This window comes from Theobroma cacao, chromosome 1 (assembly GCF_053813885.1).
Source record: "Theobroma cacao isolate CCN51 chromosome 1, ASM5381388v1, whole genome shotgun sequence".
In the NCBI taxonomy this organism is placed as follows: Eukaryota; Viridiplantae; Streptophyta; class Magnoliopsida; order Malvales; family Malvaceae; genus Theobroma; species Theobroma cacao.
Window position 1 is genome coordinate 4,089,402 of NC_142639.1, and position 27,694 is coordinate 4,117,095.

Here is a 27,694-nt window from a genome sequence, read left to right on the forward strand (position 1 = left end):
TAACATTTTTGTTGTTGTTATTATTATTATTATTTGTATCCATATGTAGATGCATACATCTACAATTTTGTAAGCATTCATTATTATTAGTCCAAAAATAACTGAGAGTTTGGACCACTCCCAGCTCAGAATCATTGCTGAGTAATGTACTTTGGATTTGCACATCAATTTTGATGGGAAATATGCCTAGTATTTTAGGTAGAGTAGATGAATGCATCTGATGCGTTCTTGGGGACTGTATACCAATTACAAAGTTCATCACATCATTCTCCATTAAAGCTATCTCTCTTTGAAAAGCATCATTGTCAAGTACTCCAACCCATTATTGACTTTCAACAACATTATTAAATTTTTTATCCAGTAATATTAAACTTGTTACCCTTTTGTTGAAATACAGGAAGAGAAGTAGTAGAACTACACTTTAAACCTTATCGTGAGGATAATAATGCCTTAATTATGGGTGCCCCTATCGACCTGAGAGTGTGAAGGATGGAGCAAGGCTTCCATGGCTGACAAACAAATTATTGACTGCCGTGGGGTGGATGATGAGAGACCATAACCCTGGCAGGCAAGCATATCTGGAAAACGTGACAATTAAGTTACAAGACAAACCATTCTGGAAGATGTGCATGGCATGTAAGTGAATGAGAAGTGGGCAAATGGGAGGATGTTATTAGTATTAGGTGATTGATATTGATGAGTGATTAATGAGGCAGTGAGGAGACAATTGGCGTTGACTGTTTCATGGCATCGGTGGATTACATCTTCGATCCTCTCCTCCTTAGTCTGCCCCTCCTTCATCAGATATGACAGTTGGCCCTCACTTCTGTGTTTATGATCTAAATAAGATACGCAAATACTCTTTAGTTTTAAAGCTAAACTATTAGAAAATAAATAAATAAAACTAATATTTGTCATATTTTTGTTGATAAATCATTGGACGAGACATGATGAATTCAATGCGGGGACCTACCTCAGTTCACAAACCATGTATGATGAGGCAAAGGAGGCATCTGCACACCAACTACCCGATTAAAACACTTGGTTTGGGTTTCACGTGAAAAATACTGTGCCATCCCATTAATAACCCTTTTCCTTTGCTTCTTATCCATTGGAGTAGGTTCCTTTGAACAGCTAAAACATATAACCTTAATTGCAACAACATGGATAAGGCAGCCGAAAGGGCAATCGGCACACTCCTTTTCTTTTAAGAAATTAAAATGGGATATGCAGATTTATAAATCAAACCCTACAATTCTGTTCAATTTTACCATCATACAATTTTCCAGCAACTTTAGCCAGATTTCAGCCTAAAATCCTTCGACGAAAGGAAAGTCGGCCATTACTTTAATTCACAAAGCAAATGCATATAGAATTTATAGAAAAAATGAATTGACGCGGACCACCTATTACTTTATAAAAGTTTATTGATAACATTTAACTAAAAAATTAGCTGATATATCTACAAAGGATTAAACTCAAATCAGAAGAAAAAGAAAAAGAAGTCACAGTCTAAAGCATTAATTTGGTCACGTATCCCCGTCCTTTAAATTGAAAACCTATCTTCACATGATTCTTTACAAGCAATCAATCTCACCATTCGCGGATGTTGACGTCAGACTCGGGCAAATAGCACCAAACTTCTTAGCCTCGAGAAAACTACTTATTTCAGAGACTGCCTCAACAAAACTAACCAATATATAAATTAGCAAACTTCTTGCCAGAAAATTAAAATTTTTATTTACATTTGGGAGCATGCAGGACTGAACTTAGACTTCACAAGGACTCTCATCTTCATTTCCATCAAGCAATGGCTTCCTGTTGGCTACTGCGTTTGCCGAGACTTGGCTTTCACTTTCATCATTAGACTTGTCGACACCGTGTAGGAAAACACCTGTCAAAGAACAAAAATAATGTAATCTTTGTTAAAGCAACCACGATATCAGGCAATCATGCACATCTGGATTTAGTATGGTGTAAGAATCCCTGAGCTCATATGGAAAAATATATAGTTGCATCATGCTTAATTTCTCAATAAAAGATGCTGCCTGACCTCTATGGCACACAAATCATAGCCCTTAATCCAGTAGCAAATGGGAATATTTTACTAATTGGTCTCCTCTGGATAAGTTACGTACCGTTTGTAGCTACATTGGCATGCCTAAAGGAGGAGGCTTCACTAATATGAAACATAACCTAAAAGAATCTATCATCAGATCTTTTCCTGGAAACATTATCAAGAACTTATTATTACTCACCTATAAACCATATTCCAGCAGCAAGAAAGAGAATAGAGGTCAGAATAAGTGCAGTTTCCCTCCAATTGTTAACATGATCCTGCTCAAAACATTCACCGCCGTCATAATGATGCTACAAAAATTTTAATTCATGCTGAAAATTGATAGGTTAAGATTGCGTGGACATATCATATTTCATATAAGCCTCATTTGAAAGAATTACAAGCATATTCAGATTTGTGCATCAAATCCTCTTAAAGTGATTCTACAACATGCTGGATTAGAGATAGAAGCTAGGTAATAAGTTAAAGATAAAGGGTTGCCGGTTAGGACAACAATACAGTTCTTCGCAAATGGGGAAATTAGTTTCCCATATGTGTGTGTGTGTGTGTGTTGCAATGTCATACTTTATTTTCTTATAAAACTTCATTTAGATCAATAATGCGAGGTTCAAGAATCAATTTTTCAACTTAAAAATATTAGCAGTTAATAATAGTATTTTTGGCAATAGTTTGACAAGATATTGTGTATTTTATTTCCCCCAAAAATTTATAGGACAATTGCAAGGCATGCTACATTTACCAAGACAAACGCTCCATTGTAATCAGCTGTAAATCATGTCTAGAATTGTTGAAAGAATTTTGGAATATTGTGTTCAAAGTTAGAAGGCAAAATTTTATTCAGAGCAAAAACAAACCATGAAACAGCATATAAATGTAAATAAACAAATATAGCATACTATAATACATGTGCCTATACACAGCTCTGATGTAAATAACGCACCTGGAGAACGCCAACAAGTGGTGAGGAAGGCACATCACCAAAGATGTGAATTGAGACAGTAGAGATGGCCATAGATAATGGCCTCAAACTTGGTTTGACACAATGGAGACACACATAATTGACTGGAGCCTGCAAAACCAATGTTTGGTGAGAAAGTGACACTACTAAAGCAGCGTAACTGGTTAAAATATTTTGTGATAATACTAGTCCAAAATAATATATATTGCTCCAGCACCGATGATTTTACTACAGGGACAAATGTGGACCAGAATAGCTCTTTTTATTATCAAATGAAAAATATGAAAACGTGGTTCAATTTCTACACACTATTAAGCTGTAGCTGCTCTTAAACAAGTGGTTAAAACTCAGGCATAACCTCTAATTAAATCTTCCTCTAAATCTTTACTAAACAAACATAATTGAGAGAGAGAGAGTTCCTACACCTGCAGAAATACAAGTATATAATAATTTGGAGAAAAACTAGATCATAAATCTAATGAACTTTGTTTTTTATTTTACCTGTGTTGCAAAAACAAGTAATTCCCCCACTGCGAAAAGAACTATGAAACCATACAAGCTCCTGAGACAGAAAGCAAGGAAGCAAAATATAGCACCCAGAAATGTTGCACCTGAAAGAAGCTGTTACAGAAGTAAAGTAAGCCACAAATACCGCAATAAACAGCAAACAAAAAGAGACAATTTCAGACTATAATTTCCAGCTAATAGTTAGCTTCATCAGGAATTAGAGTTGAAGCTACTCAATTTTAAGAAGATCACAATACATCTTTGTCAGTTTGCTAGTTAACTTGCTTTCATTTTTTTTATATATTCTTTGCAGTGTGTTGCAATTTTTCTTTAGTTATTTGGATTTAGAGAAGTAATAGTCAGAGAGGCAATTTTACATTAACAGAATTCTACATCCATCTTTTGTTTATCACGTCTGAGGCTGTATTAGCCTTAAAGCCAAAAAATAGCACTTTAGTTCATTTTCTCGGAAAACCTCTCCACTTTTTATCAACCTATTTTTCCTATCCAAATGAAACAAAGTGAATAATTGCCTTTTGTTCTGATAAGCATGAAAAAAGAAACCATTCACCCAAAACATCATCAAAGAGCAATAAAACTCACAATGAAAGCATGAGATATTGTAGCACTCATGCGATCTAGGATGAAGCCACCAGATATTGTTCCTAAAATCCCACAAACAATTGTAATCCCTCCAAACATCATATCTGCACTCTTCTGCAAAAATCACAATTTGAATGAGTTCAGCACCAAAACAAGGAACAATTTGATTCTCTGTGATGTCAAAAAAAAAAAAAAAAAAGAAGCTAAAAGGAAATGCATGCAACTTAGCAGAAACTGTACCATATGATAGATATTATAACCAGCCTTTGGCCCCCAATATGAGTATGCTCCAATGACAAAGTTGTATGCTATGTAACCTGCAGACATAATGTTGCTTAAGTAATTCTTCGCAAGCCGAAGTAATATGCAATAAATGCAAGCTTAGCATCAATGCATTAATGATAAAAGAAACAATCACATTTTATTGTCTTAGAAATATCCAGGAGCAAAAATTGTATGCAAAATTGTGACAATAATTGAAAAACTCAAATAGCATTTTATTGGTATTTTTTTTTTCTCAGAGCATTAATTCACTGGAAGTGAAAAGGGTCAAGAAAATACCCAAAACATTTATAACATAAACTTTGTCCACCAAAAGCACTTTCATGTCTTTTGCAAACCGAGAGAACTGATTCCGAATGTTGCATATGCCTACTGACCTGCCAAAGAAAAGAGAAACAATCAGGATATCAAACAGAATGAATCATAAATAACAAAGTTCACAGAAAAAGTTTTTACACACCCCTAAAGTAAATCCTAGTTTATGTATGTTTTTAAAATCAGTAAGACAGGATGAGATACAATTGTTTCAACCGAGACACAAGACCAAATTTCACAATTACATTGGACATCAGTCTATTCCCTGCTGCCAAGTGATAGTATATCATAGATTAAGGACTCCTCATCCCAAGATTGGCTATTACCTATATTTTAACTTTTCCATGTACCCAATCTTCCATTTGCTGCCAAGTCATAGGAGTCACTCCCACTTTCTGACTAGAAGCCTATTGATGAGAAGGCTGATGGGTACAAGTATGGAGCAGGCTGGTGGCTCTAATGCGTCCCAGATTCTTAATGCAACTAAAATCTTAACGCATTATGTATTATAATTCCTTTTAAATCTTTCCTATTTGATGACTCATCTCTCTTTTCTTTAATAAAATTCCTAATTGCAAAAAAGGTCTATAAGTAAACATTGTTTTGTAGCAGTTTACCCCATCATAAGGAATACTGATTCAAATAAACTAATGAAAGATTTAACAAAAACCATGGGTTGAAGAACTGCTCACTTGCAAGGCGTGTTCAAGTCATCTGCACTAATACCATCTCTTCCAACCAAAATACGGCCATCTACTTTTGATGCCTCTGAATCTGCAACTAGGAAAGGTTAGACTTATAAAAAAACAAGAGTGCTTTGCAATGAAAAAAAGGCACTGTACTTAGCAGACCAGCTTATTACGAAAAACAAACTTACTTATCATTTGGCTTTGGTTTTATTTGGGTTTTTCTTCTAGGTTCAATTTTGGTCTTTGTGTCTGTGTGTTGAGAGAGAGACACAGAGAAAAATAAAATATATGTTTGTTGTATATACAAAAAATTTCTTGACCTATTTTCTGCTTGAAAAACAAGTTTTAGTTGAGTTTCATTTGGGTTTTTAAAACCAACAGTCTTGTCTCAGTTTCAATCAAATCAACTTGATCCTGCCTAAAATCAGTTAGCAAGAAACTGAACCAACTCATCACATGTAAATCCCTACAAATCACCACATTTGTAACACTGCTTAGACAAGCTCTATGCTGGTTTAAATATTTGGTCACAAGGAAAACATCATTCATCAGGAATAACACGCCAGAGGTGCTGTAACGGGAGTATGGAAAAACTAAATATCTACGGATGATAAGGAATAACAAGATTTACAGTCCCATATAAGAACCTTTTGTCTGCAAAACAAAAGATATTCAGGGATTGAAAAATCACAGTTTGTACAGCACATCCAGAGATATTAATTATAGAATATCGAGAAGAACTTAATTTTGATCGTTGTCTTCCTGCATGGACCAGGAATTGGCATTGTAACCAGTTAGCACAGACTAATAAATACCTTCATTACTTTTATTTTTTGGCTGCATCCCAAGAGACATACTGAACCACTCCTTAGGTAAAAGATTTGGATAATAAAACAGGAGTGAGATGCATGAGATTAATAAATCATCTATTTCAGGTGAGTAAGGCTTTTTTTTTCCTTTTTTCCTTGCAATTGTGTTCCTGTCTGATTATGCTAAAAACTAGCTCTATTACTTATTAAGGGGAGGCCTAAAACTTCCTTTCTAATATGTCTGGTCTTATTGAAACTTTTGACTTACCACACATGCATACATACATAGCAGGTGCTTAGCACCCACTATTGAAGGCAACTTTTCCCGAAAACAGTGGAACCAATGACAAATTAATGCAAGAAGAAGAATGGTAAGGAACATGTACCATCATTTACAGCAGAAACTGTCTCCACAGATGTCAATGCTTTCTTTGATTCAACATGAGCAAAACCTATGGTTCAAAGTTCAGTAAAGTTTAATGATTATATTGTTCTAGGGTCATAAAATAAAAAACTCTGGATTGCAGATGACACATCAAAACATTTACCTTTCAACTGCAAAGGTTTCACGACAAAGCCAAAAACAGCAAATGGAAGCATCAATAAGGCCTCTCCCCAGAATGCATAGCGCCAGTTAAAATGGCCCCCAACCTATATTTTAAGCAAATGCAATTTGTGATTAATTATAAAACATCCTGCAGTTATGTCTAGACAGTACAGAGGGGCCCCACCAAGTGATTCAATCTAGGAGTATTATATCACATCCTTATTATACAACCAACATATAAAGTGAGAAACAATGAAAAGGGAATACAAACTTACAAATCCACCATAAACATATCCAAGAGCAACTCCAGAAGGTATGCACATATAAAACATCGCAAGCCAAGCTGTTTTCTGGAGTATGACAGAGAATTAGCATGATCATGTAGTCCGGGAAGAAGAATGACGGTTCAGGCGGCTCTAAGTTCTAAAGTTAAAATAGAAATAAAACAAATGAACCTGAGAAGCAGGAGCGTTGTCATCAATAAATGGAGCTGCAAGACTTATGAAAGAAGCTTCTCCAACACCAACCAGCCTAACACATCAAGACCCAGAGACAATTTAAAAAAAAAAAACAATATAGCACAAGAAACTAATGAAGCAATAATTGAAATAAAATCAACACTCAGAAAGTATTGGGATTGTTACACTTACATGCGGCATATTGCAATAAACCAAAAAGAAAATGCACTACCACATCCAGCTGCAGCTAAGGTCCAAACAGATAATCCAACTCCAATAAGCCTAAAAGGGTTGTGGCTGCAATCGTAAAAGTCAACTAACATTAATTAACTGCCAATAAATTGCAATAACTACAAAATTAAAATGATGTGCCCTCAAAATTAAAAGCTGGTTCCATTTAGCGTTTAACAGGGCAGTTCTACAACCAGAACGCCACTTTGAAAAACTTAAAAGATTTTTGACAAATAAAAAAGAACAATCAAAGGTAATTCACCTCTTTGCTAAGGAAGCAAATATTGGGGATGCCACGAGAAGTCCAACCATGAATGCAGACGATAACAGACCATCTTCAAAATTAGTTAATTGAAATTCCCCCCTGCCAGCAAATATCTTTAGATAAGACAATTAAAAACAAAAACAAAATTTTATGACAGCTGAATTTATGCTGCGAAACAAACCAAACGTTTTGAGTAAAAATCTTACTGAATTCCACTACCGGAAGTGCAAATTCCCTTATCATCACAACTCCTAGCACTCCCATTAACACCGTTGCTAGCTATCGCTCCTCGGTCAACATAATTTATCATGTTAATTACACAAAATATAATCAACAACCTACAAAAAACACAACATAATATCATAAATTAGAAATTAGCATCTCTCTCAAAAAAAGTCAACACAAAAGTTCTACCTTCACCTAACTTTTTTTCTTGGAAACCCTAATTGCAGTTAGAATCAGCCTCGGCAAGCAATAAAATCTCAGCAAAAGCGGCATACAAGTATAATTGCCGGATAAAAGAGCTTGATAATTAACCATTCAAATAAAAAAAGAGAGAGAGAAGTAAAGTTCAATTATTTTTATTTTTTAAAAAAAAATTTACCGCTTGGGAGTGAACCAGGAAGGAGCCGGAGGAGGATCTTTGGTGGAAGAGGAACGAGCCATTGCTTCCGGTTGGGCGTTTGATTGTTGAGCTGAACTTTCTTTTTCCTCTTCTTTTGGAAGAGTTGAAGAAGGTGAAGGTGACGCCATAAAAAGAGATTCTAGTTTTTAATTTATTTTAGGAAAATAATAAAATTTGATTGACGTTTACTGCTACTTTCTAATCGTTGGTTACGCAATCATGGCTGCTGCTTTTTCAACGCGCATGTTTCCATTTTCTTCCTCTTATGTTTTCTTGTTTTGCTTCATATTTTCGTCTTTCTTAGTTGTACTAATATGTAACGATAATTAACTACCCATCATCTCAGGTTATGAGTTGTGAGAGAGTTTTAATGGACATTGTTCTGCGAGAAACAAGAGATAAGGTTGTTGACGCTTTCTCATTTTTAAATCTTTATCCCATGTATATGAGTTTGCACTTTGGTAGGAAAAACCAAAAACGAAAAAGGTTTGGAATTCTATTTCCAATAGGACATGGTCAATTCCAACACAAAATACTGCTTGTGAACTTGCTCTCTCTAAGTACACTCTTAATAAATATTTATTAAGTAAAAAAAATTATGTATTTTTTATTAATATAAAATTTATAATATTCAATCACTCAATTATATATTTTAATCATAAAAATAAAATCTCATTTTAATTTTAAAAGTATCTCGATCTTAATAATTTTTTTAAAATATCTTGAAGTGAATAATTGAGTAAATTTTGATATCACTTAATATTTATAATTTTTTAAAATTCAAAATTTAACTTTTATGATTTTTTTATCTTTAGATATTAAAAATCATTAACCACCAATTTTAGATATATTAAAAATCTTTTAAATTTTATAAAAGTCAAACAATAAAAATGATAGGAAGAGAATAGTTTTTGACTCATCGTACAAAAAAATCCGGGATTTCTTATAAAGTAAGCAACAAAAAATATGAAGTTTATTTGAAAATTTTGAGGAAAACTTCCACAATCCCCCAAAGTTGATTTATCAGGTCACTACTTACAGCCAGGCTGGCAACCCTCTTTAATGTGTAAAATATATACATCCAAATTACAATAACTGCCACTCAAGTGGGCGTGGAAACGGCGACTAGGACTGGACAGAAACTCTACAAATGAAGATTGAAGCCACTTATTACCCAACTTTCCTCCCAAAAACTAGTATTTATTTAATTTAAGATGATACCTACCTTCATGGATGGCAACATCATTTATTCCACGTTTCAATAAGCTTGGCTTCCGTGCATGGAGACATGGATACACGTATAATTATTATGTACATTCCCATTCACAGCTGCTTCACAGACTTTTGACCGCGGTGTATGCTGAGACATGAATGTCATAGCATTCTGCACCCCATGAGAAGTCCTTCATCATGGCGTCCGATATCTTTCTTTTCCATGTAGATGGGTTATTATTCTACAGAAGGACAGTGACAAGTAACCACACAGTTTTTGAAAGAGTTTGCCTTCAGTTGCAGAACAAACTCCTTGACAAAGAATTTCGACATAAAATGGAGAAACTGAAAAGTCTGGAACTTTTATGACTGCATAAGTAGGTACTCACAATTTCATCAAGGGCCTGGCTAAGGGTCATATTTCCAAAGGTAGATCTCATGAACTGTGACAATCTGGTGATCTCATGATCATGATCTGCAGAATATCTGTTGAGATATTGCAGAAAACAAATGCTTATCATTCTCCTCTTCATTAGAAAATAAGACGTATGATAGTTCTTTGAACAGTTCCAGGCCTTACCTAAAGTTCTTATCGCTGGAGGTTAGTGAAACTGGAGCAGCTCCATATTTTAAAGCCTTGAGCTACATTTTAAGAATCAAACAAAGGGGGTGAAAAGTATTTTAGACAATACATAGAGAAGATACAGAGTTGTTGAGAATAACGAAGTTCATTCTAGAGGTCAAACAAATTCAACAGCAAGGCATGCATATGTATAGACGTAGGACATGCCTACATCATATTTGTATGCAAAGAACTGATGGTTGCAGGCAGAGTAAAGAATCTCTCAGTGATGTAAACTAAAGGTCCACCACAGACTGTCAATAGACAGCACAGGTGAAAGTGATGGAAGATTAGGATTGCTTGCAAAACAGACACTCATACCCCTTCTACTACATTGAATTCCCTCACATGTAAGTGGTCACTAGTGCTTAGAATCTGTAGCAGATTTGGGAGGCCAGAACTCAGTAGCAAAGATAAAGGTTTAGGTTGAATTTGAATATTCAGCATGTGAATCTAGACAACTGTTTATTCATGGATGTATGAAATTCCTTGAAAAGTTATATTACAATGTCCAGACGTTAGAATAGAAGGTTGCTTGGAATGTGACTAAAATGGGTTGCGTATAAGCATTGGTATTTTCTCACAACGTATTTGACCTTTTTCATTTATGTAGATATTGTGTTTAACTTACTGGAACTTGAAGCAGAGGATCGTCAAAGGACTGACACAATATAATGTCAGATCCTGCAAACATCAAATGTGATAGTACTTCATCGTAGCGGTAAAAGAATTTCACATTTCCATCCTGGGGAGGGAGGACAGCATCAAAATAGATCATTAGCAGAAAAAAAATAGGGGGGGTGTGTGGAGGAGAAAAGAAAAACACCTTATCAGAAGCGACAGAGGACAAACTTCGGGTGGGAAAAATTTGTTTTCATGACATCAAATTAAAATTAAGCAGTTTAATATAGCAAAAAAAAAGAAACATTTTATTGAAGTCAAGAAAAAAGAAGTTGCTTCCATGTTGTGAGGGGAAACTTTCTCAAGGCACTAAGAGTGCACTTTTCATTTGCTGCTCTTGGTCTGCATGCAAATTATGTACAAATGAAGAGTTGCCTGATGTCAAGCTATACAGTAATTACAATGAAGCAAAGGTTGTACCTCCAGTTCTTCCTGAAAAGATCTGAGTGCTCTATTTATAGTTGGCACTGCACCATTCCCCATGAAGACAAACTGCGGAGCGGCAATAAAGCTATCGTGTCAACAGAAAAACATCAAGCAGAAAAGAAAGAGGAAAAATATAAACTAGTTAAAATTCACAGAAAGTCCCTACAGCCTGATATAGCTATGAACTAAATAAACACCATTTCTAGTAGTAACTCTAAATATTCTCCCGATGTTTTTAAGAAAAAAAAAAAGGACAAAAAAGAAAAATGAATGAAACAAAGGATACAGCTACTATCGCTAATTATTTAAAAGAAATTTGTTAACTAGAAAAATCCTTATAAAGCATCAGCTAATAAGACTTTTTAAGAATATTCAGTGCTAAAACCATGCTTTTCTTTTTGTCTCTTTCTAATGAACTTAATTATGGAGAGAAATATACACCTGGGCACCCACTTTGGTAGCATTCCAGACAACTTCCTTCAATTTCTCCAATTCAAAATCTGATACTTCAGAGAAGATGAATCCAACCTCAAAAAATACATTTTTAGCATCTTAGAAATAATCCAAGTCTGGTTAAAAAATACAAAAATGAGACATGTGAAGGAATGAAATTGTTAAGCAAAACTATAAAAACTTCTTTTTTTACCAGACAAATATATATAAGTTCTAGAACATTTTATGGATAGCATCTCTCCTCATGCCTTGTTGGCTTTGAGCATCAGGTAACAGACTTCTTATGTCACATGTCAAGGTTTCGAGGGATGGTAAGAAAGATAAGAACAAGAGAACATTTTACATATTAATTTATACCTTTTGCATTTGCAAGGGTAAGACAATAAATAAGTGCATCTAGGTTGCAGAAGATATACATGCTAACACTTAAGTGGCAACATAGTTACATTTATATTTACCACACCTTAGAGGAAATACTGTACCAATGCACATGCATAAAACAAAAAATGTGTATTTTTCATCATATATGCAAACAGTTGACAATGTATCTAGCATCAAGATCTAAAATTATGTAGAGAAGGAAGTTAAATATTCAAAAAATTACATTTCATGGGAAAAAATGTATATAAAGAAAAAAAAAATTAAAAGGAAGTTTTTAGTAGGCTGCAAGGAGTTTTCTGTAATTAACCATCAGAGAAGAGAAGTACTTTGTAACAATCTGTCTCTCGGTATCTTCAAAACATGGCTACATAATAACCAAGTAATAACTGATAATCAATTAAATTGAGACATAAGTTGATGGAGGATGACATAAGTATAAAACACTTACCAGAATAAAAGAAGCATGTTCAGATAAGCCTGCCTGCTGCTGTAATGCAACTTTGCATGCATCTTTTCCCCTCATGTTCTCTGCACTATAATTTACTGGAAGAAAATTATCCTTGGATGGATCCCAGGTAGAGTTATCAAATCCGCAAGGAGCGACAAGCAATTTTTCCCTTTGGTATAACACAAACCAGAAGAACGGGAATAAATATATTGAAATGTAATGATTCTCAAATTGAAACAGAGAGATTTCTGCCTCATTTCAAGTTGCAGAGTCTGAAGTGTCCTTTTGAAGTGCGGTGAGGTAGCGTCACGAAGGGGTGAAAAAGGATGAAGTAGGAATGGAAAAGAGGAGGACTGAAGCTTCCTTGCGCACAGGGGTTGTTCTTACTTCCACGCCGCTCCAATTAAGCTTCCCACTTCCATGCGCCACTCCAAGTTCTTGTTCTCACTTCCATGCTGCTCTAAGTATTTGCTTCCCACTTCAGTGCGCCACTCCAAGTTCTTGTTCTTGCTTCCTCTATTTACTATTTCCCACTTTACCTTTTGGATCTTTCCACCTGCCACGGCACTCCATACTCCAGAGACCGGCTCAAGTCCTTTTCTCTGGCACTCCTACTTTACTCTGTTTAACCCCTTTGTGACACTACCTCACCACATATCAAAAGGACCCTTTACACAGGAAAAGGAGGGAAGACAAAGCTATACATGGTCAAACATGTATGATTTGTGTGCAGAAAACAGCATGAGTTTTTCTTACTTGTGAAGGGCTAAGGTAGGTTCCAATCCATGACTACTGCGAATGATCCTTCCTTTAGAGTGCATGGATGACATAACTACAACTTTGTTAGAATAAACTACCCCACCCTGCAAAGTGCAGATAGTATACTCAGTGCTGGACAGAATAAAAAGTAGTTAAATTGTTCTAGCACATTATGGATTTAGTAACGTGGAATGCAATATCAAATAAGCATGTAGATGCTGAAATTGAGAGGCCATAGAAAGACAAGATGGAAAGTTGATAAACAGAGCTCATTATTCATTATAACAATTTTCTAAGTTGGTTTTGGATGCTAGGCTCATAGGTAGAGAACTAAGTCTGCTTACCAGAGATGTTAAACGAAGGAAGAAAAGGTATCATCAGCCCTCGCAACTTATTCCAAAAATAGTTTGACACTACCTAAGCTAAACGGTTTCAGGGCAATAAAAGTTCAATGCATATGAAGACTGCAGAAAGAGATTATTCGACAGGTAGAACCCTTTACCTTCAAAATGTTCACAAGATGTGTCTTGGCAGTATCTTGCAAACGGTCAGGGCGATGAAGTCTACCAGGATCAAGTCCACATAGTGCTAGCTTATCAGGTTCCTCGAGACACTAAAAATTTAACAACTAACAGCAGGTAAAATAAAATTTTAAATTTGAAAAAAAATTGCGAGGTCAACATACCTAATGAAAACTGTAAAGCTAGAGAGGAAATGAATATAGTAACTTGCCTGTGAGTCAAGGCCATGGCATGTCAATAATATTCTTGTATTTCCCAGCCCCTGTACATACAATATCAAGAAAAAGAAGAGGTGACTATGATTTCCAATTTTCCACAATTTGTAACTTTGCTGCAATTACTTCCCCATTTATGTTAAAAATTCTCAAGAGAAGTATGCAATAAAGACAGAGCAAAAGTCAACCATCCCACATCATGCAAGAGCAATCTTGGATGCAATCACATCAATTATCAGAACTTTTTCCTCCCAAATCAAAATGAAATAGTGGAATGAAATATGTTTTGCCGAATAGAAGTTTAATGAAATGAACTGTACAAGGCTATTGATGAGTTCCAAAAGTTTCGACCAGTTTCAGCCTCATGGCCTTGAGTGTGTCCCACCTCTCACAATCATGGCTGCCAGTAAATGCTATCTTACAGGTAGAAGGACAGGTTATTAAGTGCTCTACTAATTAAACAACATATCTGTCTGAATTTGTTTTTAAAACCCTAGAGAATTCCCACAACCTCCTTCCTTGGCTCACCAGTTACCTCTTACCTTATCCATTCATCACTCATGTCACATAAATTAAGACCAGGTTAAAATAATTCTTTTAAAAGGAAAAGGGAAAAGTCTGCAAATTGGAGAGGCCACAGGACCAAATCATCCACACAGTGCATCATTAGAACTACCTCTATCTTTGGTGCACTTTTCACTTGAGTGTATATTCCAGCAAGTTGCATCTGGTGAAAGGAAGCCATATGACTCAGGCAGGGAGACTGACAAAGGCGACATATACTGCTCATCAATTTTATACCATATTTCATGTTTCGTGATGTTTCATACTAATAGATTGCGATTTACTCATTTCCATTAATTCAAAGGCTGGAGATGCAAAACAAGGACTTTATTGATGCCAAAAGGCATAGAATGTAAAGTCTATCATAATGCAGGAATGGGAAATTATACAATTCAATATGATTATAAGGAAGAGTAAGAAGATGCACCTGTTTAGCAAAAATATCCCAGAAAAGAGGTCCAACAATAGCAGTCTCCCAATTATGTAAGTGCAACACATCAGGTTGCTTTCCAGATTTTGCTATATAATCCAATGAAGCACGAGAGAAATAGGTAAATCTGAATGCATAAAGTGGATAAACCATCATGAAACAATTCAAACAAATTGATGTGAATATATGATACAATAAGTTAATTAGAAAATTTTGAACAAAATACCCAGTCAAATTCGTAACAGAAGTGGACAAATATAGTCCTCTAAAAAGGATTTAGAATGTCAACAAAATTATTCAGAATACTGAGCCCCTTAAACTGCGCAATACTGACCATTTTTAAATGGTCATAGTTTAACAAAAAATAGTCAGAATGGCGATGAAAGTGGTAAAATATAAGCTTCTTTTTAGGAAGCATGACATCATAATGGCGTATCATCTCCAATTCATGAACAATCTCCTCTCCATATGCAAAAGGAAACACGGCCCTTTTAGATTGGAAGCTCAAACAACCTATATTTTCTGCCACATCAACAAAAAGAACAGTCAATTACTATCTAATTCACCGTATCAACTTGAGTTACCTTTGTGTTTGTCTATAAGAAACAAGTAAGCTATTAGATGGAGTACTATGGTTCGCTTCTTGAAGAGGCAGATTCAGGTGATCTGAACTATGTCAAGTACAAATATGATTGCCCCAATAGCATGACCAATCAATCTGAATTTCTAAGGATATTTGTACAAAATTTATGCATCTCTCAAAACTGCATGTACCATTGCTTCCAGTAAAATGCAACAGGAACCAACTTGTGCTACCCCTTAGAGCAGGCTGCAACAAATACCAGACCTACAAGCAGGTTGTTTCACCATATATCCTTTAAAAGATTCACCAAACCTTGCACCTAACTGAACAGAGATGCAACATCTTTTTCTCTGATCAATTTTATTAAACTATTTATAGCATTTGAAACTTATAATTGTTGAAAGTTAGTCATTCCAGAGCTTGACATTTTTTAATTATTATTATCTCATGCCCATAATGTGCCTATGCCTGAGCAAAGACGTTTATCTCAAGCTATTTTGTCTGACCAGAAGAACACTACTTGTACACATCAAATAACTGAATTTATTAATCTCAGTCTCTCAAAATGACAAGTAACTTAAAAGAAACAAGGTTTTTCAGGAAAAAAAAAAAACCTTAAAAGAAACAAGAGTGATTTCACTTGGTCTCCACAAGCACAAAGAATTAGAGAGCAAAATGATAAACAAAATGGATGATAAAAAAAAAGTAGCGAGACATGCAGACTCACCGTTCAAAGTCATCAGGATAGTCATATATCCTGTCTCGGTTGAAAAAAGATGAGAAATATAAAGGTTGAATAAAAGTAACTCCAATGCCATAGACAACCCTGGATTATTGGCAGAAAAAGTGAGATAATTAAGCTTTTTAATTAAGTTAGAGATTGTGAAAACATTTAACTCACTTCGCAGTCGCAATTAGCCAAAGAAAATGCCAATTCAAAATTGACACCCCAGTTTTTTCCATTTTTATCACTGGAACCCTACTTTCACTGACCAGAACTCACCCAGTCCAGATTCTATTTCCATGCAGTTGGCCATTAAAATATGAAAAAGACTCTGCCTCAATTTCTCGCAACCCCTGAACCTCATCCAGGTCAAGGCTGGCATACCTAACCAAAAAGCAATATCCTTTGTGTCAATTTATTAGACAAACTGGCTTCATAATCCAGTTCATGGTTGGAAAGTTAATGGCAGAGAAAATATCTGATATAATATTTGTCTTTGGATGCAAATTATTAGGGTAAAGGCATGCGTCAGGCACATGCATTCTCTCCCTATAGATTAGTAAGTAAAACAGAGTGTCTATGTGCATGTGTGCAGGCATAGAGAGGGGGAGAGATAGGAGATTTCCTATTTTATATATGAGTAAAATAATCTGTACATGTTTCTTAAGATTTATTAAACTATGAATAGTCTAAGATGACCTAACATCAAAGTTCATTAGAAAACACAAGGTCAATATAATCCTAAAGAAAGGAAGAAAAATGCTTAAAGTTGAATTTGTGTCTCAAGAATTTGTTCAGATGCACAGACAACATGTAGAACCAATACCAGGGAGATCATTCTTTCACTCGCTTTCCACCAGAATGTAAGCCAAAGTAATTATTACCATGGCATTCATAAAATTCGTAAATTAACATGAAAATGGAGGTCTAGATATACACAACTACATATAGTACGAAGCAACTTCAGTGAATGAAAGAGACAAGTTCCACTGATTACTTTGGCAAAATAACTTCCACCAAATGGCCCTTTCTTTGCAGTGCACAAGATAAGCCAGTTATGTACGGTGCCAAGGGCCCAATTGAAACCAATGGTTCCATTTCAGTACATATGTGAATGATGTGAAAACCTTTCCTGTATTAGTAACACATAAAATATTTGTTAGAAGAGGAAATAATCATAAGTTGAAAAACAATGTTGAAAAAAAAAAGTAGGTAGAATCAACAGATCAACATAGATATCAAAAAGGAAAGACTCATGATTCTGGAGAAACACAACTTTTCACCTCCAAAAGAATGCAGAACCCCCAGTTATGCAGTAAGATTTTGTCAGCAAGAACAGCATGGTGACAATAACTCACAAGACACCGTCATTATTTACAGAGTGTTGCATACCTTGGTTTCCAGCAAAAAAGCGCACGCATAGCAAAAGAGTTTTTTTTTGTTTTATGCAGTTCTAGACATTTAAAACCAGAGAAATCAGATGAACCAATTAATAATCCTCAATATAAAACGGAAAAAGAAAAAATCAGCCTGGACTTTTACACATTGCAAGAGTGTAGTTATAAAACTGCCAAGTGTCTGTGTTCTTCATGTCAAAGTAAATTTTTTGCAATTTCTACAGGACAGTTTTACTTTTTGCTTCCTTCAGAGAAGTGGCGGAGTTCTGCAAGAAGTTCAGCATCTCTTTTCTGCGGCATGTCTGAGAATACATTTGCTACACTAACTTTGCTATCCATGACCATCCTTCTCAAATCAGTTGCCTCTGCGGGGCTAATCATTCCACCAAGGACCATTGCGTCTATCCGAAGCAACAATGCCCAGCACAGTGCTAGATTATCTGCTCAAATAAGGACACCTGAGAATCACATTGTTGAACTTGAACTAGTAATTAGTTTAAGATCAAGACTTCCTCTATTAAAACACATTACCTCATACAACGAAGTCCAAGGAAAATTAAAATCTTGACCAACACAAAACATATGAACATTAATCCCTCTCAGGCAAAACATGCATACATGATACTCTTGCAACCTCACTAATAGCATTCGACTGATAATATTTTCACATGGATGGCCAAAAAAAATGCAAAATTTAAGCAACTGAAAGAAGCCTTTGAGACAACCTAGAGTCCTAAACAAACTAACCAAAGGCAGCCCATGTTGAAAGCCTTTCTCGAGTTTTTTGACAGCTCAAACAGACTTGAGATGTGTCAGTTTCAAGCAAATAGAATAACATTATGAAAGTATCAGACATAGTTGCAACAGCACTATCATTTTGGCAATAGCCAAACACAGCTAAAAAAGGAGTAAATCTCAATGAAACCTTAAAATTGCAATCAAGACATGCCCGCATTGTGTGAGACTTTCTATGAAACTATAGCAAACCATAATTAACTGTTGCAACAACAATAAGCCAAGTTCAAAGTGCTATAACCTTTCCCACCAGCCCGTCTGTTTTCTTTCTCCAGTTGCTCTATCTTATCTACCAATAACTGTTTCTCCCTATTTGCTTTATTCAGCTCCTCGACAGCCTTGAGTCGTTGTTTATTCAAATACAAAATATCTAAAATAACATAAGAAACATGAGTAAAAACACTTAAAGAAAAATTTAAACGACGAACATTAATTATTTTGCCAGTCAAACAGAGACTTACTCTGCTGAGCTTCCTTGAATAGTCGCCATATCTCTTTATTTTTCATTTCCAGTTCAACATTGGAAGAATGTTCCTATAAACAAACAGCAAAACCTTCCATGAAAATGGAATTATCGATACAATATGTCCAAGTCTTCCTTCAGTTACCAAACAATTTTTTTTAAAAATATATATATTAATTAAAAATGTTCAAATTTTTAAAAACAAAATGCATTATTTTATTTCAACCTCGAAGAATAATAATTGAATTGTCATTACATTTTTACAACTTATTAACGTCTAAAAGAATACAAATAATTAAAAATAAATAAAAAAGAAAGGAAGCAAATTTTACCAGTGACATTTCCCCATCGTTTTGACCTCCAGAGCTAAAATGTAGATAAAAAAGAAATTAACAACTTCTATACTTGAGATGCAATCATATTCAAAAAATTATTTTTTTAAAAAAAAAAAAGAAAGGGAAGCTCACTCCATTGGTGAAGGGGTTCTAGATAAGCCATTGATTTCACCATTCTTCCTAAAAGCAAACATTAATTAAAAGAGCGCAAATAGTAAAATTACAGCCGAAAAAATTGTAGAATTTTGATTTTACCTGAAGCAACAAAGTGCGGGAACTTTAAGGAATTTAGCGTTAGGCGTCGTTAGAATCGAGAAGCGACGAGAAGGCGAAGAAGGGATCGCGGGAATTAGCGAAGTTGCCATTAACATCCCCAAATCCTCGGGGCGCGCACGAGTGAGAGAAAGTAGTGCTAAGATTTCATACTCTTTTGTTTAAATAAATACAATAAATTAATATTAAAACGATATTGTTTGTTAACTGCTAAAGGAATGGTTAGTTTTGTTTGTTGATACATTAAATTGAGTTTTTCTTTTTCTTGTTTTTTTTTAATCATGGATTGGAGTAATAAACATTTGCGAAGTTGTGACACGTGAATATTTGCGAAATTGATACATTTTGTGGATTTTATCTGGAAGCATAAATAATGCATTTTTAATTTTAAGAAATTGAATAATTTACCAAGATGGCGTAATATTTAATTAAAACCAATGGTCTGATTCTCTTTATCGAGTTGGTTTGGGTGAGAACGCAACTCCTGAAATTAAAGATATTTTAATTATTTATCTAAAATTAGAATGGAATGCCGACAAGCTATTATTGTTATCTATAAAACTTTTTTGCTTTTTTTAACATTTATCTAAATAATCAAATTATTTAACTAGTTCGCTCACAGATTGTGATACAAGGCCTGCAAACAGTAAAATTATAGAGTCGAGGCGATGGACACGAATTTTGTACAGGGCTACATTAAAACATTTTATGACCTTAAATTTATGAAAATTAGATGGTTAAACTGACCCTTGCCCCCCTCACACATAAAAAAGAAAAATGATTGAGACGTCTAGATTTGTGGGGAATATCTTCCAAAAAATTTTTTTCCTCTAAAATTAAAGAAGAACCAGTCACAATTCGGCACCAGGCCCCAGTTGAGAACTAAGAAGATAAGATCTAAAGGGGGGCAGATACAATCAGTGCCGGCTCAGCTTGCGCTTTTTCGCCATCTTCCTCATCCGCTCCCGCCGCTCTTCTTCCTCTAGTAGCCTCAATTGTTCTTCGTCCTCCTGCCTTGCAATTTTAGCACTGTAAAAAAAATAAATAAACAAATAAGTGAGATACATGCAGGAAATTAGATATTAAATGCACTTTCAAACATTTATCTCCATAGAGGAGTTCATTGAGACAGTTCTCTACATGCAAAATGTTACATAATATTTACCTAAGAAATGAAATTTGGGAAATTTTACTCACCTTCTTCTTTCCTCCTTCATGATCTCGTCCCAGTTTGCCTCCATGTCACTATCATCATCATCATCACAAACAGGATATCTATCGGTGCTGCAAAAGAGTCATACTTGTAAAAATCAGAAAAAGTAATTTTTGCAGCGTCCAAATCAAATTATTAAAAGCAACAGAAAAGACATTTCCTACTCCCCAAAACCTAAAATAAAGCCAATCTACATCCAGTTCATTCAATTATATATACACTCGTATGCTAACAAAAATCCAGAGCCCATTTTATGGCATATCGGCACGAGTGTGTGCTCATATACTGAAAGAAATTGGCTACCATATTTTTCAATCTCTAAAACCAATATCATTAAATGTGAAAAGCATTCCGAACAAAAAGAATATAAAACATAATGTTTCAACAAAGGGCCAAGAAGGGAGAAGCATAAAAGGAGAGAGGCCTTACTGGAACATATTTCTGATCATCATTAGAGCCTTTTCATCTTCACTCAATTGCTTCTTCTTGGGTCGCTGAACATTTGATGTAGTGTGAGACTGAGATGAAACTGGCTTGACTTGCTTGTTTACCTGTAAAATTTCAGAAAGGGTGCAAGTCAAAACTAAAAAGTGTAATCTAAATATACCAACAGAAGCATAAGCATTTGTGTAGGACTAAAACCTGAGGCTTTGATGATATCACAGGCCTTTGGGGTATGATTTTATCCTTACTACGTTCCTGTGATCCCTTTTTCAGTTGTAAGTGCTGTTTTGAATCAGATGAGTGCATCTTTGAAGAGGGTGCTTTCTGTGCACTGGGCGGCAAATTCCTAGCAACTGGTGCAGAAATCTTCTTCTCCATCTTTGCAATAGGCATCTTCAAAGGCACAGCTTTAGGCCCAGTAGGCCGGCCAGGCCCAACACCATTGCTAACACCAACAGGCCGGCCAGGCCCAATACCATTATTAACACCAAGCTGCTTTTTGGAATCCATTGACATCACATTTGGTTTACTGGCAGAAGACTTGTAGGAACCAGCTTTAGAATGCATTTGACCATTCAAAGGAACTGGTTTCCTTTCTTCACGGATGCCTTGAACATTTCTGCCATTATTGCTGCCCAACAGTGGTTTGCTTTTTGGCAGCATTTGAGCTGATCGTGCCTCTTGAAAATCAGCAAAAACCCTGTATAAGTTATCTATGTTTTATGCTTCATAAATAAAAAAAAAAAGATTTGATGCCGCGAAGTAATAACCTACCAGAGGTTGGAACATTAACATTTCGAGGTGGAGGCTCTCTCGGAGGAGCTGGAACCTCTGCATCATCTGATAGAAATGAGTAATCTCTTGCAACCTTCAGTTTCTCAACTTTCTTTTTGAGCTTCAAAGTCCAGCAATTGAAAACATTCATCATCACAGACCAGAGGTCTTTGAAAAGGTAATACCAACTTTAGAAGTCAGTGCTCAGAAAAATACCTCACTTGTAGCTTTGGGTACCAGACCACGTTGTCCAAGCTTTGATCCAGCACTGTTTGAAACAGAGTTCTTTTTACTCTACAAGATCACAAGTTTGTTAGTAAAAATTATTCAAAGACCAAGTATAACTTGGAATATATTCAATCTGCAATTTTTCACAAAAACAATTCAGAATATAAACTACAAATCGACACGGAGGTACTATATGGCCTCAAACTTCAAATAACACAAACTTCTTTACTTTCAATTCTATCAACAAGTAATATCATGGGCATACATGATAAGGGTGCAGAGTTGGTCTTGAAAGACATCGATTCGCAAATAACAAAACCTGACTCTATATCTAAACACTTGGCATGCATACTACATTGAAGCAAACGTAATTTGTTCAGTTTCAAAACTTAATAGTAGGTTTTTAAACAGTAAAAAATTATAGCAGTATCTACTGGAACAAGTGACTACCACAGTGGCTGATTGGGTTCATCAGATTGCAGTTTGCATAACCATGTATATCACGAGCATTGAACACAGACACTATATGCAACAAGAACTCTGCATAAAAACAAAAATAAAACGAAAAAAGACAATAATACTTACAGATTGATTGGAACTCAACATCTTTGAAACCAAATGCTGGTTTTCTAATAATGACTTGCTCTCTTGGATAACTCTTTGAGCAATAACTGGCTGAGAAGGACCAAAGAAGGAACCAAAGCTGCAGGATGACAACATTTAGAAACTTAATTACAATCATTAGGGTTATGTAAACCTGGAATAGACACTTTTTAAAACTTTTATACAGCATAGAAGAAAAGCATCTTTATGTTCTATAAAACTTGAATCCAGAAACATATCCAAGTGTCATAGAATATCCCTATTGGCAAATAATTCAAGAAAAAGAAGCACGTTACTCACTTGTCATATGGAAGCCTCTTCTCTTTCTCTTGAGAAGAAAGACCAGCACCACTTTGTTTCCTCTTTCGTCTGATAGATTCTTTCAGCCGCTGCCTTAACTCTAGATATTCCATCTCTTCTTGTGTAGGCTGCCTAGCTTCCTCTTCTTCATATTCTTCCCCCTCTTGTTCCTCAACATCTTCATCTTGATATTCACCTTCCATGTCATAATCATCATAATCTTCAACTTCCTAGATAGGAAAAAACAGCAGGGTTAAAAAATAAAACTTTATAACATTAACAGCAAAAAGCCCACACTTGACAAAACTTGGTCTACTTACCTCTCTATCATATCCCCCCATTGCTGATTATGAGTTTTGTACAAACTAATTTTCTTGAATAAACTTATCAGACAAGCAACAATCCAAAAATACTTGATACCTGAAACATCAAAACACAGATTCTTCATTGAACAAAAAAAATTGAAATTTCAAAGAAAATCAAGCGAAAGACAAATCTGGATTAAATTGCCCCCATTTAGGAACTATATTTTAATTTTTTTTCGCAATTAACTATCCTCAATTTTGCAGATTTCTGAAAGATGATAAATAGCATATCTTCATATTAAAAATTAATCGGAAGCAAAATCGATTAGAAACAATTGATGAAATCTAGATTCGCAGCAATCAGCAGAAGAATTCACGCTTAGACAAATATTCAATTTTCAATGAAAACCGTAAAGTAAACCCTAATTTTTTCACAAATACTACCAATTACACTAAATTTGAAAAAATCTCCAAACGAATCCATCAAAATCTGGTTTAACATCGATAAAACTCGGTAACACCGATTCGTTCAATCCCGATCAAATGCTTTTCAAAAGAGGTATAAAAGCGTAAAAAAAAAACCAAAAAATACAGAAACAAACGGAATTCATAGATCCGATAAGAATCAGCATACCGTACCTGAAATTAATAGACAATCGACGAAATCTGGCGATTTTTCAAGCGAAAAACTTAAAAAGGCGCTTCGGGAGAGCAATACCTAGACGGCAAGATTTCGAGACAGAAAATAAACAGAGAGCAAGGTTCATAGATCTGAGGGACTATTATGATAGAGATTTGAGATCCCGATAGGCTTAAGTATTGTGGGAAAACGGAAGGTCCCAGAACAGATTCTATCGTGCGCCTGGGGGTAGAATATCACTTCATATTTTTCCGAGTTCGTGAGTGAGTTAAATAGGTCGAGTGACTTCAAATGGAACCGGAAAAGGCAAAACCGAATTTCAATTTTTAACTTTTTTCTTAAAAACAGACAGACATTGATACGGCGCAAAGCAAGCCCGTTTTGACTCACTGAAAGAGCGAAAAACGCCTGCAGGGAAGCTCAAAACCAGCAAACGGTGCGTTTTGCTGTTACTGATAATAAAATAACTGTCTGGGCTGTAGAGGCGCGAAATAAACAAGCGCAAAACAGAAATCCAGGTAAGTTTTATTATTATTTTTTGGGAATAATATTTCATAGTATTTGTTAGTAATGGGTAAGATATATTGTTCTATTTAGACCCAAATAAAACTGACTTTTTAGTTTTGAAAATCAAATAATTCTTGTGTTTGAGCCTCTATACTGTAAAGAAGGTAAGTGAGCAGTGCAAGGAAGATGTTCGATAATATGTTTAAACAATTATGGTGCTTTGTACCCTTTTTCTTTGTTTTGGTTTAGATTCTTAATCTCATTGGTGACTGCTCTTTGGATATTGTTGTTCTCTGCAGGAATGGAGGGTGAAGAACAGAAAAAATTAAAAGGTGAAACAAAGGAGAAGATTGTCCAGATTTTTAAAGATTTTTTGACCAGGTAATCAGAAACATAAAATTTTGTCTTTGGACATTGGATTTTGTTGTTGTTCATTCCCTTGTTTGCTTTAGAATAATTTATATGGGCACTTTGGCATGGATTTGTATTCACATTTTAAGTATGCATTTTCGTTTTCTATAGAAACTTGGAAGTTATGAAGTGTTGGGTTTTCGTGGAACTGCTATTTGAATTCATTATCTTTACATGGTGTTTCGGGTCATTGCAGTGTGGCAAAGCTTGATGAATTGGTGGCTGTTGGAGGCAGACTACTAACTGGCTTTCAGCAAGGACTGGGTGGGTGCTTCGGAAATTGGCATTATGTTTGTTGGTCATTACATTTGGTAGGATGGATGGAGTTCCTTGCTAGTTTTCTTAGTGATTGTTTGTCTAATCCTCTGTGCAGAGTTTCTTCGACGCCCTCCAATAAACACGACATCTAAGTTGATTGAAAGCATTGTTAAAGCTAATGAAACAAAGAGGTTGAAATCATACCTTCAAGCTGGTTGTATTAAAAGTCATGACAGTGTACAAAATACGAACAAGTGTAAGTTCCTTTTGCTCCAAAGGTAAAACATTGTTTGGTTGATATTTTGGAAACAGTGAGTACCTTAATACCTATCTTCTCTCTTACTGTCTCATGCTATAATTTGTTAAAGTGACTAAAGGGTTTGTGACTTAATAATTTCATCTCTAGGAATAAAATTCCTGATTATCTATCATATGCTTCCATGCCACTTTCCAATGAATCAATAGTAATTCATTTTGTACCTATCCTTCTTGGTCTACTTGTTTCATATGGCTTCTGTTCTTACGTATTGCCCTTTCATATCAGAAGTACATACAAGCCTCCTTGGACTACACAATCACTTAATTAAAGGTAACATTCTGTTTGCAATTGTAAATGTTCTATTTATTTGTTTTTGAAGGATGCAAGTGTTTGCAATTTTCTGAATGTGTGTATATAAGGTGATTATTGAAACTAATGTTATGTTATAACAACTCATGGAGTGCAGTCAAAAGCTTACTGAATGATCTTGAATCTCTCTTGGAGGATGCCAGAGCTGCATTGCAAACTGCAAATGAACATTTTTCTCCTTTGTTGGACAAGGAACCTGTTGATGGACTAGACCTACAAGAAAGTAGTGGTGAGGTCAGTTTTGTGCTTCAACTCTTTCTATTCATTCCAAAATATATGATTAGTTGTTTCTTTACTCTATTCATCTTTCACTCAATGCAGACATTTTCATTTTACCTGCTGTTATGGCTTATGAGTATTTAAGTCTTTGCCTGCTGCAAATAGTGTCTTCCTTTTTTGTCCTTCCTAGTTAAATCTCTTTTTAGTTAGAGCAGATTTCGTGTTGATGATTACCAATTTCGGTGCATACACTAATTCACAAAGTTTATGCAGATTTTATTTCACAATGTCATTATGCTGGCAAAACTTTTATGTTCTTATTTATGGTTGATATAACTTTGTACTGGTCTACCTAACTATGAATTGTAAAACTTCCAACAAGAGTAGTGGCTTTAAGGCAGGGTGTTTGGATTTATAAATTTATTGTGTTTCAATATTTATTTTCTGCCAGAGAAATATTCAGCTGCTATTAATGTGATCATTCTACCAAAAATAGGAGAGCTACATTTTTATTAATTATTATTATAGTGATCATACTCTGTTTTCTTTTTTCTTTCTGCCTGCTGCAATTGGCTATTGAAAGTTAACTGTCTTGCTGAAAGTCCTTTTTTGCTTTAGGATGAAATGGCTCCATCTCTTCGAGAACCTGAAGTGACAGATTATGCTGCCCTGATGGGGATCATTTATAGTATGGTGAAGCAGGACTATGTGATGCAGGTAAATGGGCTACTCCAGATTTATTCTACTTTTGATATGGAGAGAAACCATTCTATCATTCAGAGATAAGTCCAGGGGCAATTTCATTTTTTGTTTCGTCGTTTTTGCACAGAAGAATGACAAAATACCACCCTTCTATTGCAGGATAAGATCGTTGCTTCTCTAAATCTCAAGTCCTCATCAGGAGAACTAGAGAGCTACTGCCTGATGTGGTCTTTGCGACCTTACATAAATGATCAAATTATGCATCTAGCATGGAAACTTGTTCCTTGAATGTTTCAGGAATCCAGACTTTATATTATTTTTTGTCAGCCAACTAGAATTATTTTGAATTATGCCCCGCTTTCTTATACATGTTTGGTACTTTTTAGCTGAGAAATAATCCACACTTTTATATAGCATACGTAACAGAGCCTCCATTGTCTGAATGACTTGCTCCGGTGAAATGATTGAACACAAACTATATCCTCAAGTCCTTCGCATAGGCATTCGGCAACCATGTGTAGGTAATCAAAAGCTAAGTGTACTAGTAGTTAAGCAGAGAAAACAGAGATTTAAGGGTGCTTGTAGGCAAGCAGTGAACACTCAACAGCTTATCTCGCCTTTTTGTTCTCTCTTTTTAACTGTTTGGATTAACATGACATAAGCACTAATGATTCGACTACAAGTTTATAAATCTATCTGATAAACTAAAAGATAAAAAGTGTCGAGTACTCGAATAATTCTTTCTAACTTCGATTTATTCCCCTCACTTTTTTGGAAGGTGTTTTAGAATGGGCTCAGCCCGGCTACAACT

At 35.2% G+C, this 27,694-nt stretch overlaps 4 protein-coding genes across 14 annotated transcripts; 1 reads left to right on the forward strand and 3 right to left on the reverse strand.

Annotated features, from left to right (window-relative positions):
- Positions 1-1,513: 1,513 nt before the first annotated feature.
- LOC18611382 (putative sphingolipid transporter spinster homolog 2) lies at positions 1,514-8,755 on the reverse strand. Its single transcript, XM_007047607.3, has 16 exons — positions 8,349-8,755; positions 7,951-8,082; positions 7,742-7,843; positions 7,441-7,545; positions 7,246-7,321; positions 7,066-7,140; positions 6,792-6,894; positions 6,630-6,695; positions 5,438-5,519; positions 4,710-4,807; positions 4,389-4,465; positions 4,149-4,262; positions 3,540-3,659; positions 3,021-3,149; positions 2,259-2,337; positions 1,514-1,894 (listed from the first exon to the last, which is right to left on the reverse strand). The coding sequence occupies exons 1-16, from the start codon at positions 8,495-8,497 to the stop codon at positions 1,770-1,772; spliced, it is 1,632 nt and encodes a 543-aa protein (XP_007047669.3). The 5' UTR covers positions 8,498-8,755; the 3' UTR covers positions 1,514-1,769.
- Positions 8,756-9,291: 536 nt separating this feature from the next.
- Positions 9,292-19,856, reverse strand: LOC18611383 (UDP-Glycosyltransferase superfamily protein). Of its 9 annotated transcripts, XR_016027391.1 has the most exons (22): positions 19,634-19,852; positions 19,511-19,558; positions 19,376-19,409; positions 19,042-19,114; positions 18,822-18,950; positions 18,021-18,225; positions 17,386-17,520; positions 16,668-16,772; positions 16,392-16,490; positions 15,079-15,208; positions 14,764-14,850; positions 14,084-14,134; positions 13,854-13,964; positions 13,349-13,455; positions 12,593-12,761; positions 11,752-11,838; positions 11,305-11,376; positions 10,835-10,948; positions 10,162-10,223; positions 9,971-10,067; positions 9,595-9,823; positions 9,292-9,513 (listed from the first exon to the last, which is right to left on the reverse strand). XR_016027391.1 is itself a non-coding variant. In XM_088808014.1 (21 exons), the coding sequence occupies exons 1-21, from the start codon at positions 19,747-19,749 to the stop codon at positions 9,704-9,706; spliced, it is 2,067 nt and encodes a 688-aa protein (XP_088664140.1). In that variant the 5' UTR covers positions 19,750-19,854; the 3' UTR covers positions 9,292-9,703. The 9 variants fall into 9 exon arrangements, 6 of the variants coding, with proteins under 6 accessions (XP_088664140.1, XP_017984899.2, XP_088664149.1 ...); XM_088808014.1 differs by having other exon boundaries at positions 9,292-9,823; positions 12,593-12,677; positions 19,634-19,854; XM_018129410.2 differs by having other exon boundaries at positions 9,292-9,823.
- A 464-nt stretch (positions 19,857-20,320) lies between these two features.
- Positions 20,321-24,450, reverse strand: LOC18611385 (uncharacterized). Of its 2 annotated transcripts, none has more exons than XM_088804007.1 (10): positions 24,237-24,450; positions 23,534-23,633; positions 23,214-23,443; positions 22,896-23,013; positions 22,299-22,376; positions 22,083-22,203; positions 21,507-21,988; positions 21,294-21,415; positions 20,849-20,935; positions 20,321-20,680 (listed from the first exon to the last, which is right to left on the reverse strand). In XM_088804007.1, exons 2-10 carry the CDS (start codon positions 23,552-23,554, stop codon positions 20,569-20,571), a joined length of 1,371 nt encoding a protein of 456 aa, XP_088660133.1. In that variant the 5' UTR covers positions 23,555-23,633; positions 24,237-24,450; the 3' UTR covers positions 20,321-20,568. The 2 variants fall into 2 exon arrangements, with proteins under 2 accessions (XP_088660133.1, XP_007047677.2); XM_007047615.3 differs by having other exon boundaries at positions 24,158-24,450.
- Positions 24,451-24,518: 68 nt separating this feature from the next.
- LOC18611386 (FAD-binding protein) lies at positions 24,519-27,299 on the forward strand. Of its 2 annotated transcripts, none has more exons than XM_018125520.2 (8): positions 24,519-24,676; positions 24,965-25,046; positions 25,273-25,340; positions 25,450-25,590; positions 25,882-25,923; positions 26,060-26,196; positions 26,800-26,898; positions 27,043-27,299. In XM_018125520.2, the coding sequence occupies exons 2-8, from the start codon at positions 24,967-24,969 to the stop codon at positions 27,169-27,171; spliced, it is 696 nt and encodes a 231-aa protein (XP_017981009.2). In that variant the 5' UTR covers positions 24,519-24,676; positions 24,965-24,966; the 3' UTR covers positions 27,172-27,299. The 2 variants fall into 2 exon arrangements, with proteins under 2 accessions (XP_017981009.2, XP_017981012.2); XM_018125523.2 differs by lacking the exon at positions 24,519-24,676 and adding an exon at positions 24,708-24,829.
- Positions 27,300-27,694: the final 395 nt, after the last annotated feature.

Excerpts from the sequence above, each read along its gene's own strand:
- LOC18611382 (XM_007047607.3), bottom strand. The coding sequence starts at position 8,497 with ATGGCGTCACCTTCACCTTCTTCAACTCTTCCAAAAGAAGAGGAAAAA. Across the intron at positions 7,141-7,245 it reads ACAACGCTCCTGCTTCTCAG|AAAACAGCTTGGCTTGCGAT; the intron begins GTTCATTTGTTT and ends GTCATACTCCAG. Across the intron at positions 6,696-6,791 it reads GAAACCTTTGCAGTTGAAAG|GTTTTGCTCATGTTGAATCA; the intron begins GTAAATGTTTTG and ends TTTGAACCATAG.
- LOC18611383 (XM_018129410.2), bottom strand. The coding sequence starts at position 19,749 with ATGTTAATGGCAACTTCGCTAATTCCCGCGATCCCTTCTTCGCCTTCT. Across the intron at positions 19,410-19,510 it reads AGAACCCCTTCACCAATGGA|CTCTGGAGGTCAAAACGATG; the intron begins GTGAGCTTCCCT and ends TCTACATTTTAG. Across the intron at positions 16,491-16,667 it reads GGAAATAGAATCTGGACTGG|GGTTGTCTATGGCATTGGAG; the intron begins GTGAGTTCTGGT and ends CCAATAATCCAG.
- LOC18611385 (XM_088804007.1), bottom strand. The coding sequence starts at position 23,554 with ATGGGGGGATATGATAGAGAG. Across the intron at positions 21,989-22,082 it reads TGTTAATGTTCCAACCTCTG|AGGCACGATCAGCTCAAATG; the intron begins GTAGGTTATTAC and ends CTGATTTTCAAG. Across the intron at positions 20,681-20,848 it reads ATGAAGGAGGAAAGAAGAAG|TGCTAAAATTGCAAGGCAGG; the intron begins GTGAGTAAAATT and ends TTTTTTTTACAG.
- LOC18611386 (XM_018125520.2), top strand. The coding sequence starts at position 24,967 with ATGGAGGGTGAAGAACAGAAAAAATTAAAAGGTGAAACAAAGGAGAAG. Across the intron at positions 25,591-25,881 it reads TGTACAAAATACGAACAAGT|TACATACAAGCCTCCTTGGA; the intron begins GTAAGTTCCTTT and ends TCATATCAGAAG. Across the intron at positions 25,924-26,059 it reads ACACAATCACTTAATTAAAG|TCAAAAGCTTACTGAATGAT; the intron begins GTAACATTCTGT and ends CATGGAGTGCAG.